Source organism: Acomys russatus, chromosome 25 (assembly GCF_903995435.1).
Source record: "Acomys russatus chromosome 25, mAcoRus1.1, whole genome shotgun sequence".
Classification (NCBI taxonomy): Eukaryota; Metazoa; Chordata; class Mammalia; order Rodentia; family Muridae; genus Acomys; species Acomys russatus.
Genome location: NC_067161.1, coordinates 35071412 through 35092697, shown reverse-complemented (window position 1 = coordinate 35092697; position 21286 = coordinate 35071412). Strand labels below are relative to the sequence as shown.

At 48.8% G+C, this 21286-nt stretch overlaps 2 protein-coding genes and 1 pseudogene across 5 annotated transcripts in view; 2 read left to right on the top strand and 1 right to left on the bottom strand.

Annotated features, from left to right (window-relative positions):
* Positions 1-1356: 1356 nt before the first annotated feature.
* On the top strand, positions 1357-1738 carry LOC127208673 (60S ribosomal protein L36-like). The gene has a single exon (XM_051168180.1). It carries the CDS (start codon positions 1388-1390, stop codon positions 1703-1705), a length of 318 nt encoding a protein of 105 aa, XP_051024137.1. The 5' UTR covers positions 1357-1387; the 3' UTR covers positions 1706-1738.
* Positions 1739-8542: 6804 nt separating this feature from the next.
* Positions 8543-8895, top strand: LOC127208672 (60S ribosomal protein L34-like; annotated as a pseudogene).
* A 2397-nt stretch (positions 8896-11292) lies between these two features.
* The window catches only part of P4ha2 (prolyl 4-hydroxylase subunit alpha 2), a 29503-nt gene continuing 19509 nt past the window's right edge, over positions 11293-21286 (bottom strand). For 2 of the 4 annotated variants that reach the window (XM_051168163.1, XM_051168164.1), the window contains exons 10-16: positions 18513-18583; positions 18190-18289; positions 17399-17452; positions 16797-16862; positions 14423-14491; positions 13959-14055; positions 11293-11752 (exon numbers count right to left, since the gene is read on the bottom strand). In XM_051168163.1, coding sequence (XP_051024120.1) covers positions 11682-11752; positions 13959-14055; positions 14423-14491; positions 16797-16862; positions 17399-17452; positions 18190-18289; positions 18513-18583 — 528 coding nt within the window. In that variant the 3' untranslated portion in view covers positions 11293-11681. Of the gene's footprint in view, positions 11753-13958; positions 14056-14422; positions 14492-16796; positions 16863-16910; positions 16971-17398; positions 17453-18189; positions 18290-18512; positions 18584-21286 lie in introns of all 4 variants that reach the window. The other 2 variants (XM_051168166.1, XM_051168165.1) reach the window with 2 other exon arrangements.

Sequence of the window (21286 nt, the reverse complement as noted above, 5' to 3'; positions counted from 1 at the left end):
TAACCGATGGGTAGTTTGATCTTCATGTGGGTCCCCTAGTAAGTTGAGTGGTGCTGTCTATGACAGACTCTGTTGCCTGTTTTCAATCACTTCGCCCTAACTGGGCTGCCTTGCCTAACCTCAATGGATGAGGATGAGCTCAGTTCTGATGCAGCTTGGTGTGCTGGGGTAGGTGTGTGTGGGGGGTGCTCTCCTTTTCTGAGGACAATGAAAGGGGTGATGGGGGAAGAAGGTGGAAGGCGGGGACCATGAGGAGAGGAGGGCGGGGGCTATGATCAGGATAGAAAGTGAATATGTATATATATATATACGTACATACATAAAGTCTGCCAGGCTCTGCCACTAGGAGGACCCAGAACATTTTATCAGACTGTTTTAGGGACTGAGGTAAGAAAAGGCTTTGTAACATTTCTAAGAAGGGGAAGTGAGAGAGCAATAAATATGCCACAAGGTTTCACTGATGAAATGAAAACCAAGATCACTGTGGCTGGGTGTGATGACAGAAGCATTTAATGCCAGCACCAGAAGCAGACAGATCTCTATGCGTTCCAGACCAGCCTGGTCTACATAGGGAGACAGTGGGTTCCAAGCTAGCCAGAGCTACATAGTGAAAACATGTATAAAAGAAAGAGGGAGAGAAAGGGGAAGGGATGGGAGGGACAGAGAAAGAGAGAGAGAGAGAGAGAGAGAGAGAGAGAGAGAGAGAGAGAGAGGGAGGAGGGAGAGAGGAGGAGAGAGAGAGAGAGAGAGAGAGAGAGAGAGAGAGAGAGAGAGGGAGAGAGAGGAGAGAGGAGGGGGGAAAGCAACAGCTGTGAGCTCAGAAGGCATATGGTGAGAGACAGATCCATCTATGGTTTAGTCTTGAGGTCCCTGGTTGCCATAAAAGCCTGAAGACCCAAATTTGGTTGCCAAGCATGCTGGCTAGTGAGAACAGCCACGTCCATGAACTCTGAGCTAGACTGAGAGACCTTGCTCTAGGAATACGGTGGGGGAAAAAAAAAACAATCAAGCATGGTACCTAGTATTACTCTCTGGCCCATCCCCTACTCCACCCTCAGACACAATTGAAGAGAGTTAGGCTGGTACTTTTGTGAGATTCTGTTGGCTACACATGTTTGATGAGAGACTAGCTAATGGGAGAAGTGAGTAAGATGAGGGACCAAGAAGACAGACTTCCGGGGACACTGCCCAGCCACTTTGGAGTGTATGGAAAGTCCTTAAAGCCTCAGACTGGGGATTTGACAATGCCCTTGGCTCTTCCCTACTTCTGACCTCAATGTTTTATAATAACAACACTACAAGCAAAGTTTTACTAGAATTTAGAAGAAGAATCTATTTAAAAGTTAAGAACGCTTCCTGTCGCGGCCGCCATCGGAGAGCAGCAGCCATGGCCCTGCGCTACCCCATGGCCGTGGGCCTCAACAAGGGCCACAAAGTGACGAAGAACGTCAGCAAGCCGAGGCACAGCCGGCGTCGCGGGCGCCTCACCAAGCACACCAAGTTCGTGCAGGACATGATCAGGGAGGTGTGCGGCTTCGCGCCCTATGAGCGGCATGCCATGGAGCTGCTCAAGGTAGCCAAGGACAAGAGCGCGCTCAAGTTCATCAAGAAGCGGGTGGGCACGTACATCCAGGCCAAGAGGAAGCAGGAGGAGCTTAGCAACGTGCTGGCAGCCACGAGGAAGGCCGCGGCCAAGAAGGACTGACGCCCCCTCCCTCAATAAACGTTTGTGCACAGTTTTATGTGGAAAAAAAAAAAAAAAAAAAGTTAAGAAAAGTCTTCAACATGCACCAGCCCGGAGGAAGGGTGCTCAAGACATCCTTGGGTCAGCAGTCAGCTGGCTTGAGGGTCTTTTGCTCTGCCTGTTTAGAAACCACACAAGAAGGCAAGAAGCTTTTCCAGCTGGGGCAGTGGGGGTGAAGGTGCGGGTGGGGGTCTTTGGCAGCTTCTATTGGAGGGCTGAAGCAGCAGGCAGGCACAATCAGCGGCAAGTGGCGCCCTCTAGTGTTACATTGATGTGAACACCTCACGCATCCTTGATCCCTGCACTATAGCTGCCTGCCCAGGATCCAAGACCCTTGCCCCTGAGACTTGACAGTTAGCATTGCCTCTGCTACTTCTTGTTTGTGTGTTATCCTTTCTACTTGCACGAATAAAAGTAGGTAGAAAAAGGCCACTCAAAAAAAGCCTATTCTTGGGTCTGATATTACACATACAAGTATCAGCAGAAGAGAGTGTTGCGGACTTAACCCAAGTGGCCTGTTCATATGGCCCAAGAAGGGGTATTTGGATCGATCACAACCATATTAGGACTAACACAACATCCTCTTAGCACCAATAACAGCCACTGAAGCTTGTGGTTTGGACCAATCACAACCTTGCCTCTTAGTCTGGTCCTTCTGCCAGACCACAAAAGGAAGTATTCTCCCTCTGGCCAACATGGAAATGCTGCAGGGTTATTTAGAGTTCATCAAGGTTTGTGACAGAAAGTCTGGTAGTTCAAAACAGCTCTGTACTTTCAGAATCGAGACAGTAGCTGCGATGATCATTGCGTCCTTTCCGTAAGGTGTTCTTGGAGATCTAACACATGGCAGCAACCGTCCATTTTTGCATAAGGCAGCCAAGTCAGGAAGGAGGTGTCCAACACGTGATAATTGGAGTCAAATTGTACCCAGCCCTGTCTTTAATTCCATTAAAATAAGCATCAGGAGGAATGTTTACAGTCTGCACTTCAAGAACCCCACTATTGACACTAGCAGTTCTTTTTGTAGAGATTAATTGTTAAACACTTTCCAGTGCCCCAGGGAGAGGTAGATCACCCTCCATCTGTCTCCCTTGGATACTTCCAGGCTCTTCTGCTGTCCCACCTGCCTCAGACTAGGGCCCGAGAAACAGCAGCACCTGGGGCAGCACCTCACCAGATCCGGCCATTCCAACACTCAATCGTGTTTTGGAGCTAAGGAATTTTCCTTCCTAGAAACATTATTCATTCTGCCAAACTCACACAGTGAGGTCCTAACCCAGTGTGTGACTGACTATATATTTGGAGCCAGAGCCTTCAAGATATGACAAGGTTAAAGAGGGCACAAGTAGTCTAGAGCACAGACAACAGACAACGGGGTGACCTTAAGCAGGCCAAGTAGGAGGCCTCAGAAGAAATTCAACATGCAATTTCTTGGACTTTCAGTCTTGAGAGCTGTCAAGAACAGATTTGTGGGCTGGAGAGATGGCTCAGAGGTTAAGAGCACTGACTGCTCTTCCAAAGGTCCTGAGTTCAATTCCCAACAACCACATTGTGACTCACAACCACCTACAATATGATCTGATGCCCTCTTCTGGCCTGCAGATGTACATGCAGACAGAGCACTGTATGCATAATAAATAAATCTTTAAAAAAAGAAAAGAACAGATTTGTGTTATCCATCCACTCCATCTGTAAGTGACATTTTGTTTTGGTGGTCCTAGAATGCTCATATATGTTATCATTTTATTAAGAAAGCAAGGCAACTAACTTCAACATTGTAAGACTGAGTTCAACTAGACTAAGAAACATGGCACTTGGGTTTGTTTTCATTTCAGTTCTGTTGCTAGGATAAAACATCCCGAGAAAAAGGAACTTAGGGGGCCAGACATGATGGTACGTGCTTTTTTAATCCCAATACTCAGGAGGCAGAGGCAGGAGGATTTCTGGGTTTGAGGCCAGCCTCATCTGCAGATCGAGTTCCAGGACAACCAGGACTACACAGAGAAGCCCTGTTTCGAAGAAAAAAAAAAATCAAAACCAAAACAAGCAAACAAACAAAGCTGGTGGTCAGGAACAAAGAGGGAATGAACACATGCTCACAGGCGTGCCTGTGCTCAGCTCAAGTGTCTCTATCCTTCTACAGCCCGTGGCCCCTGCCTAGGGAATGGTGCCATCCACAGTGGGCAGGGCCATCCTGCATCTATAAACTGAAATACTCGCCCCCAAAGCATGCCCACAAGCTGACGCAATCTAGACAGCCCCTCACTGAGCTGGTTCTAGGTTGTGTCAAGTTGACAGTTTTCAGCTTGACAAGGCAATTTATCATGGACATTAAGACAAAGAAAAACTCACTAAAAAACTGAGAGATGAAAGAGCACGTGACAACTAACCAATAACACCCACCAATAACAGCATGTGTCAAATGGACTAAACCATAGTGATCAACTGTTTGATCAAATGCCAACCCAGCTCGTCACTGCATACAATAGAATGCCAGAGATAGCATCTTAGTTTTGCCAAACAAAAGGGAGATTTATGTTGCCAGGCAATCGCAAGGGCTGTAAATACCAGACTATCAAAAAGTGGCAAAGGAAAGAGGAGTGCAATGAAGCTCCATGAGCATTTCTCATGCAAAGAAAGTGGGGGGAGGGGAGCATACAAGAGGCATGAGATTTATAGTCTACAGAATTAAAGGACTAGCTGCTAGGAGGAAATTGGATGAAGTAGGGGGATAGCTCAAATTATAAATATTTTTATTCTTTATTTATGAGTAAGTATGTATATATGTATTTGGGTGTCTGTATGGATGAGAAGACAGTATTGGATCCCTTAGAACTACAGTTGTGGGCAATTGTAAGCTGCACAACAGGTGTGGGCACTGAGAACAATGCTTGGGTCCTCTGCAAGAGCAGCAAGTGCTCTTAACTGCTAAGCCCTCTCTCCAGCCCCTAATACACTGCTTTTTTTTCTTTTGTTTTGTTTTTTGTTTGAGACAGGGGTCTCACTATGCAGCCTTAACTGGCCTGGAACTTACCATATAGACTAAGCTGACCTCAAACTCACGGTGACCTGCTTTTGCTTCTAAGTACTGAGACGACAGGCACTCACCCCACACCTGAGACGACAGGCATTCTGACAGGCATTCACCACCACACCTGAGACAACAGGCATTCATCCCACACCTGAGACAACAGGCATTCACACTACACCTGAGACAACAGCATTCACACCACACCTGAGACAACAGGCACTCACACCACACCTGAGACAACAGGCACTCACCCCACACCTGAGACAACAGGTACTCACCCCACACCTGAGACAACAGGCATTCACACCACACCTGAGACAACAGGCATTCACATCACACCTGAGACAACAGCATTCATCCCACACCTGAGACAACAGGCATTCACACCACACCTGAGACAACAGGTACTCACCCCACACCTGAGACAACAGGCATTCACACCACACCTGAGACAACAGGCATTCACACCACACCTGAGACAACAGGCATTCACACCACACCTGAGACAACAGCATTCACCCCACACCTGAGACAACAGGCACTCACCCCACACCTGAGACAACAGGCATTCACACCACACCTGAGACAACAGCATTCACCCCACACCTGAGACAACAGGCACTCACCCCACACCTGAGACAACAGGCACTCACCCCACACCTGAGACAACAGGCATTCACACCACCCCTGGCTATCCTTCACTATTTTTAAGCCATGTGTATATATTTGGAAGTGGTCCAAAAGAGAAAGCAAAAGCTATTTGTGCTCCAAGATTCAGCTCTAATGCTGTCCACACTAATGCCAATTTCCCAGTAGAAGTCATTCCTCACTCTGACCTCCATTCTGTCACACACATACACACATACACACACACACACACACACACACACACACACACACACTCTCAGGCACTCGTGCAATGTTGGAGTCTCGTTATCATACCTCCAACTTCCCACACCTATTTATGTGTTTCTTCCACTGCTCTTAATTATTTAAGGAAAAAGACAATGTTTTCTCCATCTTTGATTACCCAACAGACCTTTAATAACTGTTAGATAAAAGTGCCGTATTTTTTAGAGCAAAGACTATGAGAATCTTCAAGTTCAGGGTTTGATTTCCAGGCTTTCTGCTTACCAGTCAGGACCCCCATGTGACCTCAGGGACTTTACCTAACTGTCCTAACTCAGGTTCACTGCTTGTTCTGAATGAACTGACAGGCGCTAACATCCCCAGTACAGAACCACACACACAATGAAACCCTCAGCCAGCCAAGTTGGTTAATAAGGACTGCTGAGAGCAGGACACAGCTCAAGGCAGGAATGCCTCCCCACTCCCCACCCTCTACCCCCTACCCCCCCACCCTTGCTTAGTACTCATAAGCAGACACCAGTGCACGGCAGACTCCTTAATGGCTGACACTGGGCTTAATTTACGCTCAACATCTTGTCATAACAAAGTAGGATATCAAAGACAAGGCTTTCCATATTTGTGTTTATTTCACATGAAAAGGAGTTTTAAAAAGTTTTAAAAGGTAGGCTTCTATTTCCAGACAAGATGGAATCAACTTTTAGCCTCCTACCATCCTCTCAAACAAAACAAAACACAGCCTGGAAGCTGGGGCGAAGGATGGCTCAGCAGTACTGGATGCTCTTCCTAAGACCTAGATTTGACAACCAACACCTATGTACCACCTGTAATTCCAGTTTTTGGTGGGGTTGAGGGGGTTCTGATGTCTGTGGCCTCTACAGGCACTGCGTGCACATGGTGCACAGACAGACATGCAGGCAAAAAAAAAAAAACACCTGTACACATAAAATAAAAATAATAAAAGGGAAAATATTGTAAAAGGAAAAAAGAAGCCAAAAAGAATAATACAATCTGACTAAAACATCTCAAAATCTCCTGGGAAACATGGGACTGCTAAAGCATAAATGGTTTGGGTAACAAGAGCGTGGAGGATGAAGCTCATGTTAGAAACCAGCAGCCTATGGTTTCTTTCATCGTTAAGTCATTTGCAGGTTGTAGATCTGTGGTGAGAATGGGGGCCAGAGCAAAGCAAAAGCGCTCTGGGCAGCATGGAAGGATGTTCGAGGACTTAGTAGGACACTAAGGGGAGGAAAGGACTTCCTCAAGCATCCACCCTGGCCACCTACGGGGACAGTTTCTGAATTCTGACATTGCACAGGCTAGAAGGTTAGGGTGGTAAGCCGGAAATCTCGGGCTCAGATTCCAATTTTCAAGTTCTCTGAAAAGAAGGATGACATTAGGGGGCAGTCTAGACACAGACCTGGGGGACTGCTGATGGGGACAGGGCATCTGGCAGACCCTTGGAGGGCGGTAGCTTGGGGCACGGAAGGCACACATGGTCACCAAACACTGCAAGTCAGCCTTAATCAAGTCAGTGCAGGCTTTGACTGGATCAAGGTCTCTTCTGCCCAATAAAGTGTGAGCCCCTGTGCAGGAAACCATCACCACCCGGGGCCTTTGGAATTTGTCACAGGCAGCGTTCAGAATTCAATAAAATGCCAAGAGTAGATCAAACAACCAGAAAACGGGGGGTGGGGGGGGTGGGGGGGCAGGCGGCTAAGAAGGAGAGAGCCACAGATAATGACAACCATGGAGTTATCAGACAAGAACCTTCAAGTAACTGTTTTCATCAATCCAAGAAAAACATGGAGGAAATAAAAGAATAATTCCCCCTCCCCCAGAAAACTAGACCCATTAAAAAAGAAATGAAGAGCCTGGAGGGATGGCGCAGTGGTTAAGGGAACTGGAGTCCAGCACCCATTTCAGGTGGCTCACAACTTCCTGCAACCCCAGCTCCAGATCTGATATTCTCCTCTGGCCACCAATACACATGAATAAAATAATTTTTTTAAAGGAATAAGTTGGGGTGAGCTCAGTAGTAGGCTCTGGGTTTGGTCCCCAGTACTAGGGAGGGTGAAGGGGAGGAAAGGAGGTGAAAAAGAGACACAAAACAGATGACTGAAGTATGTAACCCCGAGCATCTGTGGGTGGGAGGCTGGAAGACACAGAAGGGAAGGGTAGGACACATGTGACTAAGCAAATGTTTTCATCAACCAGATTTACTGGAGTCTCAGAAAGAAAGGGGAAGGGAGAAACGATGCTTAAAAGATGTAATGTCTGAAAAATTTCTAGAACGCATCAAAGCCTGCAACTAGCAAATTCAGGGCTCTCTGAAATGCCCCAAACAGGGAAGGAAATCCTATACTACATCACAGCAAAACCACGAAAACTTAAATAATTAAAATGTTAAAAAGCTCTTGACAAGGACGGAGGGGTTCCCTACAGAAAAGCAACAAGAAGGGGAGAGAGCCTTTATTTTATCAGAACTAAAAATGAGAAAAGACACACCACGAAACAGGCATTTGGAAAAGGTAATGAACAAATTTAAAATATCTATGAATCAGTGAGAAAGACTTGAAGAAACCCAATGACCAGTAAACATGAAAGGGTGTTCAGCATCGCCAATAAGCATCAACAGGTACCATCTCACTCAGGGAGGCTACCAAAATAAAATACTACACATCGGACAAAATGATCTATTTATTTCTCTTATTTCAAAAGTGAAGCAATAACAAGACCAAGGTGTTAGCGGGCTGTCTCATGAATGTGTGCTTCCTGTTCATGGCCAATTGTCCTTCCTATCTCTTTACAAGACAGGAAGAAAGAGAGCGCTTTGGAATATCCTTCATTAAAAAACAGAAAACAAGCTCTTCCGGGGACAGTGCTTAGAAGCACGCAAAATGATCCAGCGTTTGATATACCGTTGTAGGCTCTCCTACAATACAGCCTCTAACAAAACTAGGCTGTCTTGAATCCCCAGCAACAGAATTGTTTACCTGTACACCAAGAAGGTTGGGAAAGCTCCTAAATCCGCACGCGGTGTGTGCCGAGGCCGACTGCAAGGGGTTTGCGCTGTGAGGCCTAAAGTCCTGATAAGACTGTCCAAGACAAAGAAGCACATCAGCAGGGCCTACAGTGGCTCCATGTGTGCCAAGTGTATCCGAGACAGGATCAAGCGGGCTTCCTTATTGAGGAGCAGAAAATCGTTGTCAAAGTGTTGAAGGCACAAGCACAGAGTCCGAAAGCAAAATAAATATGTAGCTTTTTCAAGTAATAAAAGTCAAGGCTTGGTCAAAAAAAAAAAAAAACAAAAACAAAACAGAAAACAATAACAACAGAAAACAACAAAAAAGTGTGTTCTAGCTGGTCTAATGCCAACTTGACACAAGCTGTCAGTGAGGAGAGAACTTCAATTGAGAAAAGGCCTCCATAAGATGAAGCTGTGGGCAAGTCTGCAGAGAATTTTCTTAGTGATTGATGAGGGAGGAGGGCCCAGCCTGTTGTGGGTGGAGCCACCTCTGGGCAGGAAGTCCTGGGTTATATTAGAAAGCAGAATGAGTAAGCTGTGAGGAGTAAAACAGTTGATAGCACTCCTTCATGGCCTCTGCATCAGCTCCTGTCTCCACGTTCCTGCCCTGCTTGAGTTCCTGTCCTGATTCCTTCAGCGATGAGCAGGGATGTGGAAGTGTGAGCCAAATAAACCCTTCCCTCTCCAGCTTGCTTTGGTTGTGATATTTCACCACAGCCACAGTAACCCTAACTAGGACATGAATCTCTCCAAGAGGACTCCTATCCTGTGACTTCATTGCTTTCAAAGACCCTCCCCCTTCTAACACCACTGGGGTCAGGATTTCAGCATTGAGGGAAGGCATAAATGTTTGGTCCACAGCCCACATCCAGCTAGTTAAAAACCAAGCACAGAACAGCAGGCACTGCCAAAGGGTCGGGCAAGAACTTTCATTTACCCCTAGTGAGGGTGGGTGTAACACATTGCAACACATCATATGGTAGCCCTGAAGACTGACCAATTATAAGTGCACATTTCCATTCCTAGGTAAATATCCCAAAGAAATTTATTTGTGTAAACCAGAAATCATGTATAAAAATGCTTATCGCATCCTTCGTCATAATACACAAATGCTAAAACCACCCCAAGTGCCCACTGGTAGAGTGTTGACCGTGTTATGATGTAGTCCCGTTGTGATGGTTAATCTTCAATGTCAAACACCATACTCTAGGGTCAACTAGGAGACACACCTCTGGGAGGCTCTGGGAGTGCACAGGGTTTAACAGAGGTGGGAGGACCCTCTCCCACAGTACAAACACCTTCCTGCAGCAGCCCAGATGCAAATAAGTCCAAAACAGCAGCACTCGCTCGTGCTCTTCCTTGGCCGCCTTTGAGTCTTGCTGGTGAGTGCATCTATCCAGTTGCTGCTACCGCTGCTGCCATTCTTCACTGTTTCTTCCATCTTCCAATGTGGACTGAAGACCAGTCACTCTCCAGAAGCCCTCGGGCAGTCAGCACCAGATAGGGACAAGAGAGTCTCTAAACCTCATAAACTGAACCACGGCTGGCTCTCAGTCTCTCCAGAGTGTAGCAGGCCACTGTTGAACTACCCAGCCTGCATCCTGTAATCCAACCTAACAAGTCTCCTTTGCATATATATATTCATCTTGCCTGTTCTCTTTCTGTAGAGGACCCTACATGAACTGTTAAAATACAGACTCCACAACAATACAGATAAACCTTTAAAACAATACCAGATGAAAGAAGCCAAAGAGACAGAAATATAAACTCTGATTCAGTTAGTTAAAAACTCAGTGGAAATGAAGTAACTGTACTCAGTGACCTGGTCACAGAAGGGAAACATCAATGGCGACCACAAACCACCAGTCCATGGTTATCACTGAGCTTCAGGGACAGGGATGAGATGTCAGCCTGGAGGGCCTCTCACATGGCTCCCGAATGCCAAGAGAAAGACTCCAGCAGGCAGAAGGTCACACACACACACACACACACAAACACATACATACCTTAACGATCTTCATGTCTGTGAGCGAGGGCAACTCAGTACCACGTCCCAAATCAAACACTAACAGCACCCAGCTGTGAGCACGTGTTCTTTCTACGTGAACAGGTGAGATTACTCAGCACCTGCTGTTCCTACTCTGAAGCCTGGAATAGGCACAGGTGTTAAAACCAGGTCTGGAACTCAGGGTGAGAGCCTTGCTCTGCAGGATGCCTGCACGGCAGTGATGCACAGAAAATTGGGAGAACTGGTAGGGGCTCCTGGATTGTGTGGTGCACATTCACGCCTGTCCATGTCCGTGTGTGCACATGCATGTGGAGACCCGGGCATCCACGTCAGGCATCTTCCTCTAGGGGCCTCCACCTTCCTTTTTGAAACAAGGTCTCTCATTGAGCCTGGAGCACACCAATTTGGCTAGGCTGCCTGGTGAGCGAGCCCCAGGGATGTGTGTCTCCACCTCCCTAACACCAGGATTACAAGCCTGCCCACGGCCAGGCCCAACTCTCCCTATATGTACTGAAAGTCAGAACTCAGGTCTGTGTTTGTGTGGCTGTGTTTTAAACTGAGCCAGCCCCAGTTCCTGGAAAACAGAACAACAAAACCAAAACACTTTGAGGCTATTTGAGGCTTCTGGCAGGGAGACATTTTATTTTTTTTGGTTAAAGCCACGACAAATAGAAATGTCATAAAAACAAACATGTAAACAGCATCAGAACTTTGGTTTCATTGAAACATCTGAGGTACGAGACACCGTGCTGGGTGCTACAGTCTGGCTCCCTGCAGCCAATGCCAATGCTACCATTGGAGCCAGGGCAAGCATAGGCTGGCCAGAGTCTGGGGCCTAGGTCACCCCGGACTAGGCCCAGGACACACTCTCTCAAATTCAGACAAACACTGGCTCCTCCAATGACCTGCCTGACAGGAGCTGGGACATCCAAAGGACTCTCACGCTGAACTTGAAGATGCCTCGGGCTGTGGAGCCAAGGAGTGGGCAGAGCAGAAAAGGACGTCAATCGACTTCTGTTGTCCCACAGGGCCTCAAGAACTCTTGTCCTCGCTCATGGAACCACTTATTGGAGACTGTGAACAGAGAGCAAGTAAGTGATGATCCCTCCCCGCCCCCATCAGCTCAGCAGCCAAAATCAATGTTTCCTCCATGACAACCACTGCCCTGTGCTCTGGGGCACTCCAGTGTACAGGGCCTTGGGCCTCAAGCTGCTCATGTGCTGTTGAAAACACATGAGCACACAGATAATGGTACAAAAGTCTTCCAGTGATTTGGTGCACGTATGCCTGTTGCTATGGGAACAAAGCCAAAGGGCACCTCATGATGTTAGGGTAGAGCGGTTCTGATAGGAGGCCTAATAGCCATCCTGGAGAGAAGGTGGACATGCCGCCTGGCTGCCACCCCTGGTTAGGTGGATGCAGAAAGTGGGTGGAGCAAGTCCTCAAAGGCAGGAGCCTTATGTGAAGGATCTGAGGAAGCTGGGACAGTGACAAGCTGAAACTGAGAGGTGAGGTGAGGGATGGGGAACCTGTCAGCACTGTACAGGGCTTGGCCCTGAGCCTTGGGCCCTGTGAACTACAAGAATCTTAGTGCTGTGGGTGCCCTAGCTAAAGCACTGGCATTGCCATTGCCATGTCACAGGCATGGAGCATGAAAGTTCCTCAAACATGGATTCTCTCATAAGGAATAAGAAAGTAATGCAAGACGGATGACATGGCTCACATCATGAGTCTCATAGTCTGAGCCTAAACCCCAGAACCCACATCATGGAAGGAGAGAACCGATTCTTTCAGATTGTCCTCTGACCTTCACAAGTGTGCCGTGGCACTTGTGCACCCACACACACACCCACATGCACATGCTCACACAAACACACACCACACAGCACATGCATACAACATACACACCACACATACCACACACACCACATCTAAACACACACACCACACACACACACACACAACACACACACATACATATACCACACACACACACCACACACACACACACCACACACACACACACACCACACACACACACACACCACACACACACACACAACACACACACACACATACACACACACACCACACACCACACACACACCAACACACACACATACACACACACACACCATACACACACAACATACACACATACACACACACCATACACACACACACACACACACCATACACACACATACACACACACACATACACACACATACACACACACACCATACACACACACATACACACCACACACACCATACACACATACACCATACACACACATACACACACACACCATACACACACACATACACACACACACACCATACACACACATACACACACACACCATACACACACATACACACACACACCATACACACACACATATACCACACACACACACACCATACACACACACATATACACCACACACACATAATTTTTTTTTTAGTAATGCACTACTAAAGTCAGAGATTTTTAAATACAATTTAATACCTGTACTTAACAAACTGGCTAGAAGACTTATGGTTAGCAGCATATACAGTGGCATGATAAAACATGAGCTAAGATTAACATGTAGTGCTTATGTGTGCCATATTAGCCCTATGCTTTCGACATCTAGTAGATTAGGCCTACAGTATATTTTTACCTCCCCAAATCAGCAACTACCTCATTTTCATTTGTTTATTTTACCTTTTCTGTGAGCCTATCACTATCCCCCAAACCCCAAGGGTTATAACTGCATGCGGTCCCTTCCTGTCGCATCCTAGTCCATGCCTTTCCTAGCTCTCCACAGCTGCTTCCAGGTTCCAGGTGATCCTCTGTGGCCTGGTTCCAGCCTCTAGCCTCACCTCTTGGCTTCAGTCTCATCTCAAGCCTCCCCTTCTTCAAGTGACAAGGACAGCCAGTCCTCCCACTCTGTTACCACAAGTGTCTTGCTTGCTTCAGCCAGACACCCTCTCTCCTCTCTGCTTCCAGCTTTCTACGCTCCGCTAAAACCCTCACCACAGGCCACTACTCTGGAAGGCCATGGTGGACCTACGGTGCTTGTGCAGCCCAGGCCTCCTCAGCTCTCTGAGCATCTCTGAGTGTTGGCAGCCAGCTGTGGCAGCGCTGGCTGGGTGGCATACAAGCAGCAGAGAAAACCTTTTGTGAGGTACAGAGCTGACAGCCGTCAGCGGTTGTTTCCACCTCTGCGCCTAAGGCCGACCATCAAATCCCGGGCTGAGGCACCACCAACACTACCCCTCAAGCCACTCACCCCACTTGCAGCCCACGAGCACAGGGCAGGCCGCATGTCTCGTTCGATAATCGCCTTCCCCACTCCGAAGAAGGTTGTACCAGAATACAGCTGTGCCCTGGGAAAGAGAAGAGCTGTCAGAGCACATCCTAAAGACCAGTCACAAAGACCTGCTCCGTGATTCTAGAACCCTCCACCCCTTGGCAGAAACGTCCCTCCTTTCCTGTGTTTGGCAGATGGGGCTCTAGGACTCTGGAGATGAAGTTTCCCAAAAAGCACTTATCCTTCAAATGGAAGGAAGCTTAGAAACCTGGCTGCCCTGTACGCTCTTCCCTCCCCATCCCTTCTCCCTAGGTAGAAGCAGGGAGCAGAATTCAGGGTGCAGGCACATCACACTGACAGTCACATAGAGAGTCAGTGGCACTGGGGGACATGGACAAAGTCTGAGCCCTGCTCAGGGTGTGACCCTGAATAGTCACACTTACCTTCTTGGGCCAAATCGCAGCTCCCAAGTCGGGGAAGACGGTGGCACCACCAGCTTCGACATCACTCATCTGAGAACATAAGGCAAAGAGCTTGGCCCCTCCAGCCAGGAATGGCAGAGCGACACAGCCTTAAAGGGCACGGCAAGGTGTGCGGACCACCCTAGCTCAACCGCGAGTAGCATTGCCTGGAGGCTCTGCTCTATGGCTAACTTCAGCCAGGAACGACTTCCCACACGCAGTTCATCTGTGGTGTTCATCAGGACAGCCTCGATGCCCGGGTGTTCATGAGCAAATGCCCCCAGAAGACCCACATTCAGGTTGTCCTTGGTGGCAACAATCTGGGTCTATTTAGAAAATGACTCTCTTAGGCTAGAGAGATGGCTCGGCGGTTAAGAGCACTTGGCTGCTGTTGCACACAACCCGGTTTATCATCGCGGCTCACAACTATCTGTAACTCCAGTTCCAGAGCATCCAAAACCCTCTTCTGACCTCTGTGGGACCACGCAGGCATGTACTACATGCAATAGATATGCACATATATTTGCAGCAAATATACATACAAATAGATATTTAAAAAAAAAAAAAAAAAGGAAGGAAGAAGAAATGCCTATCCTGACCCCATCTTGAATCCTCACCCAGACCCTGGGCCTCGCCTAAGCCACTGTGCTCAACACACTGCACTGGACTCTCTACAGCTTCCAAGGTCAGGAGTACCCTTTCCCTGTGTGGCCATTTTCTGGTTTTAGCTGCTCTAATCAGACGTTCATCTTCCTAGAATGCACTCTGCCTCTCCTGTGGTAAGACTGAAACTAAATTACACTTTTACTTGAAATGGGTTTTGTTTAGTTTGGTTTGGGGGTTTTGCTGTTTTTGTTTTTTGTTGTTGTTGTTGTTTCTATGCTATAATAAAAATGGCCTATAAGGTAATAAAAATTAGAGCTAAGAAATCTCCCCATATGGCACACACCAGCCTGACTAAAGGCTAGGCATTTAGCAGGCGCATGATGAGAAAGACGTAGCATCCCAGGGCTTCCCTGCTGCTGGGTTCGAACCCAGGGAGTCTCCAAGTCAGTTCTACTCGCCTCTCTCTCCAGACACACTAGCCTTTGTCTGTTCCCAACACCTCAAGCCTTTTCTCTTCCAGGCCCCCATATATGCCAAAAAAATGTTGCACAAATTTCCACTCAATTTTTAGGTCTCCATGACATGCTATTTCCTAAATGAGGCCTTTACTGAACCCCATGCCTGGGCAAATTCTTCGGTGTTTGTCTCCATGGTAACCACATAACAATCTCTCCCATGTTTCAAGTGAGTGTGTCCCCGTGTCAGACCTCAGATGTCACAATGGAGACCACATGGTGCCTCCTGGGAGCAGTGTGTGTATTGAGAACGGCCTCCAGTACTTAATTAAAACTGAAGGAGGAAGAACTAAGCTTTCTTTCTAAGCTCCTTGACTATGCATCCTTAAAGTGGGCTAGTCTGGTGGGAAAAGGTAAACTGACAGCCTACGGATGGGGCAGGACAGCAGGGGAGAAGCTGGCCACTCAGCCTCTGGGGAAACCGAGGCAGTTTCCTTCTAAAAGCACCTCCCGGCTTCCTGTGCACCCTGCACTAGGATGGAACCCACCACAGCTCTCATCCCCGAAGCTCAGAGCAGCACTGTGTCCACCAAAAAGGAAGCGGAGTGGGCCACAGCACAGGCATTTGTTAAGGAGAGCAGGCTGAAGGAAGCAGCCAGTGAGGAGCCCAGGCAATTCCAGGGCTCCACTTTGATGAGGTTCTGTGGTCTCAGAAAGCAGGGTGGTGGTGTGGACGCTCAGGAAATACTGTTTAATAGAAATAGAGCTTCCATTTTATGAGGTGAGAGGAGTTATGGTAACAGATGGTAAATGGTCCACACTAGGGATGGATTTAATAAATATCACCGGAGCACACAGAGAAATTGTGATGGCGGTAGTTTTTGTGTTATGTATGTTTTACTCCAGTTTTAAAAAACAATATTTTTAGCCAGGCGTGGTGGCGTACGCCTTTAATCCCAGCACTCAGGGGGCAGAGGCAGGTATATTGCTGTGTGTTCAAGGCCAGCCTGGTCTACAAAGTGAGTCTAGAACAGCCACGGCTACACAGAGAAACCCTGTCTCAAAAAATATATTTATTATTATTATTATTGGGCGGGGGAAAGGAACCAGGGAGTAGGAGAAGGGCCAACACACAGATGAAAACAAAAGCCAACTTCCTGTACTCTGGCCAAGAAGGGCACTGAAGAAGTAGTCCGCCACAGCTGATGCAATGAGCCCTGATGGGAGTGGGATTGCGGGAGCCCTCTGGCCCCGGGGTCTCCACAGGGCCCCTCAGGTGCATGTGTCATACTCACGTAGTTTAGAAACGTGGCCACACGATTCCCAGTCCCTAAACGCTTGAAAGCATCTTGCTCATCGCTCTATAAAATTAAGTGAGAGTGAACAAATACGCCCAGCCCAGTACTTACATAGTTAAGAAACGTCGCTAACCTATTTCCCTCCGTTTTGAGGCCGCTGTCAAAGGGTCGCTGCAACAGACAACAACTTTTACCCAAGTTTGCAACTAACTCAACCCGCCTCCCAAGGACCGGGACCAAAAAGGTCAGGGGACCGTAATAAACGTGCCTTCTGTTGAACAGCCAAGGACACGAGACAGGGTGACAAAGGGACTCCCAGCCAGAACCCAGGGAGTGGGAGGAGGTCAAAAGATTTCTCCCAGGGACCTAGAGAGGTCTTCTGCTTTATTATTGAGCCAAACACTCCCACATCAACAGCACACAACCAGGCTCCACTGGGCTCTGCAGGCGTTTCACCAACAACGTACAGTGTTCCCCTTTCACCTGGTAGGTGGAGGAGGGATGACATGGAAGGTGAAATGTTTCTAGAAGCTCCAACCATCTTAAAGCAGCCCAGGGAAGAGCCCTCCAAAAACTCCTCCTCACCCTTGGAGCCTTACCCTAGAGAAATCAAAGTGTGGTTCGTACTGTCCTCCCATTCCATAGTTTGCAACCTGGTGAGAGATTCCAGCGCTGAATTTGTCAGCAGTCTCAGCAGCCCCCAAAGCACCCCAACTCTCCATAGATACCACCTCCCTGGGCCTGAAAACAACCCCCTAGCTTTGTGTGTGCATGCATGCAGTGTATGTATGTGGTATATATATATTGGTGTGTGCACATGCCTGTGTGCACGCAGAGGCCAGAGAAGGATGCTGTGGGTCCACTCTACCATGCTGTACCATATTCCCTCGAGACACAGAACCTGGAGCTAAGCTGTCATCCAGCAGGCCTCCTGTTACTCTCACAGTGCTGGGATGACACTCGGCTTTTTGTATGGATGCTGGGACACGTGCACTGGAGGCTCATGTGAGTAGACATTTGCCTCCCAGTTGTCAGTACTGTTTTTGGAGGCTGGACTCTTTGGGACCCGGCTAGCAGAAGTGGACCACAGTTGTAGGCCATGAAGACTACATCTGACTGTTGGTTCTGGCCAGCCCAAGCCCCCTGGTTTCTGGTCCAGCAAGGTGTGAACAAGCTGTGTTGCAAGCCCCTGCTGCCGAGCCTCCCCACCACAGTGGATTGAAACTGTGGGCGCCGAAGCAGACCTCTCCTCCGTCAATTTGCTTCTGACGGTTACTCTGATTAGGAGAGTTAACTGATGGAGCAGGTGAGCCTTCTCACACAGCCTGAGCGCTTTAGGAAACCACGGAGCCCAACGGAACCCCTCCCAACTCCTCCGGCCCCAGGCTACCTGCAATAACTCTGCAGTCTCCACTGTCAACCCTGTGATGTGCTGCATCCTGTGGTTGACCCGGGCCACAACAGGGTCATCGTCCTCCTCTAGCCAGGAGCTGGAAAAAAAAAAGAGTGCAAAGACGAAAGGCATAAGCAGGCTTAGAGGAAGTCCAATGATCCCTTTCCAGTCAAGACCTGCACTAACGGGCAACACAGGGTAAATGCTACAGAGAGAGAGAGAGAGGAGGTGCCACAGGTAGGGTAAGCTGCATCAGCACCTGCCTGCATCCTTAAGCAGCTGTTCCCCAGCCAGCCCACCCCACCACTACCTCTGCTCACCTTTTGGAAACTCTGTAGCTGGCGACAGTGAGGACACCTGTCTTAGGATCTCGAACAGTGGCTCTTGCGAGCTGGCAGTCAGAAAGAGGGGACAGAGTTATCCTTCTTGGTGTTGGGTGTTTTCTCAGAGAACACTGAGGCCGGAAGGGCCAGCCACGTCAGTGGGAAACAACTGCAGAGAATGGTCCCACAATGCCGCAGTCTAGTCTCCACTCTCCTCTGTGCTATGAGGCTGGGCTGCACTTTCTACCCACCCCTTCTCCTACCCAGGTCTATGCTGCCAGCACTGTTATGCCTATGAATTCTGCTTAGTCCATACATGTGACCCCCTCTTCCTTGCCTCCCCAAACATGGCCTTTCTTGACAGACCCACACCACAATGCCTGAACACAGTCTGGGCTTTGAAGATTCCACCACACTCAGACTGGGCCATCCCTGAGCCTTGACCTGGAACTTCTCTTGGCTTGGTCAAGCTTTCCCACCCTTCTGCCAAGAATCTATCCAAACACTGTCTGCTGTGCCTCCTGCCCTGCTGAGCTCACAGTGCTCAGCAGGGAGACAGTTTTCAGTCCCATGGGGGCCCTCCCAGAGTCAACAGAGAAACCAACAGGAATCTGAGGCATGCGAACTACTTTGCAGAAGCCACCAATCACGAGCACATGCACACACACACACACACACACACACACACACACCCTTTCTCTACCTTAGCCCACCCAGTCTCCATATATGGCCTTAACGGTACTGCCAGGAGGGATAAACTTGTTTGCAGCAAGGGTGCATGACAGACATGTTCAGGCAGAAGTACAGATGAATCAAGCACAGTAGTGCAGACTCTTACTTTTAATAACTATGCGACTGGTGCCTACTATGTGTCAGGTGCTATGCTGGGTGACCGAGACACGACCTCTGCCTTCATATAACTTGGTCAAGTGGAGACAGTAGAAAACCAGCCAAGTAATTGCAGCATAGCATGGGTGCGCTTAATGTCCTGTGGGAGTGCAGCCAAAGGGATGCAGTGGCTGGGGTCCTGCTGAGAGCAGGGTGGAGCCAAGGCGCTCTCTGGGGCCTGTGTGTATGGAAGGAATGTCGTTCCTCATCTGACCTCTGGTGGATCTAGTATTGGCCTGGAACCAGGGCCGTGGGGAGCTGCTGCAGCTTTGGATCCTAAGAACCAAACCCTGCCCATCCTAAGGGGTGAAGGTTACCAGTCTCAAGGCTGTGTGCCCCTCTCTGATACCCTTGCCCTTGCGATATCCTGTCTTCTCCTGGTGCAACACTGCTCGATTAGCTTCCTGATGACTTTGTCCCTTTTCAGTGGCATTGTCTCATTTATCCCCGAGAAACAGTATGTAAGATGCTGAACTTTTTAAAAAAGCTTGCGTGGCATAAGACATAGCTTATTCCAGACCTCCTGAGCCCACCCGTGCTATCTTCTTCATCTCTGATCCCCTGGCTCCTCCTCCTCTGGCCCCTGCCTGGTCCAGGTTAGGGTACTATAGAACCGCAGCAGGGAAGAAGCACTGGTGCAAAGGCCAATGGGTGAGAGGGCACTGGCCACAGGATGAGGCTCCATGACGCAGTGAGAACAGCCTGGAAGCAAGCAGAGACCAGGGTCTGCTGCCATCTCATGGACAATCTGAAATGGGGAAGAAGCCTTATGCAAAGGAAGGGCACTCACAATGGAATGTAAGGCTACTGTGCCACCGTATGGAGAGTTGACAGAGAGACCAGAACGGGAAGACGACTGGCCAAGTGTGGAACAAGGATCAGGGCAGGAGATGGCAGTGGCCTGGGACAGGAAGTGGCAGAAGGGATGGAGAAGAGGAGATGTGAAATGATCTACCTGGTCACTTTGCCTCATAACAGACTGATATTAAGATGGTAGCCAGCATACCCAGCAAAGATGGCTTCCCCGCGCTCCTATCTGTGGTCCTTTTCTGAGCCTACTGGCTGGCCATGCCTGCCTGATGACAGCCATTGCCACTAGACTGTGCGAACATCTGAGCCTCAGCCTTGGCCTGGTGCCCAAAAACGACTTTGGGCAGCTGTGCTGTGCCCTGAGGACAGACGGCGCTATTTTGAAAGCAGACTGGGGGCTCGCAGACAGCTGCCAGGCATTCCCCACGAGCCAGGCTAAGCTCACTGGCCCCGCTTCAAAGCTGGAATAGCATCTGCGCGTCTGGAAAGGAGAGGTCAGGCCACGATGGCCGGTGTGTATGGCTTGTCACATGGCTCCTGTTTAGAAGCCAGCTATCCCTACACCAGCCACCTTCCCCGTTCCCCGCTGCTCATGTCCACGCATGCACACAGGGAAATGCTCAGTGGCTGGGACTAAGGCAGGTAAGGAATCTCTGGAGATCTTGGCTTCACTATACCTCCCTTGGCTAGGACCCAGGAAACGTGTTTTCTTCTCTGAAGGACTCTGGAACTGGTTACAGTTGTCCATACACATCTTCGATACCAGCAACAGACCCGGCTCCTGGTGTGCTAGGTCCTCAAACCAAGGCTGTTCCGAGGCTCCGGGCCACCACAGGGACCTATCGCAGGCCTGTCCTTGAACAGAAGCTCCTGGCCCCCTCAGCAACTACAATTCTACTACAAACAGAGCAACATAGGAGCCAGCTAACTCTTCCCTCTCAATCGTCTGTGATGGCAAAAAGCTGGGGCAATGGCAGCCGCCAGTTCTCTCTAAAAGAGTTTCAATGGGACTGAGTCATCAAAGAATAACCGTGTCAACCTAACATATATACAACACGGGCAGTTGACAGCAT

Coding starts and splice junctions, on each gene's coding strand:
- LOC127208673 (XM_051168180.1), top strand. CDS start 1,388: ATGGCCCTGCGCTACCCCATGGCCGTGGGCCTCAACAAGGGCCACAAA.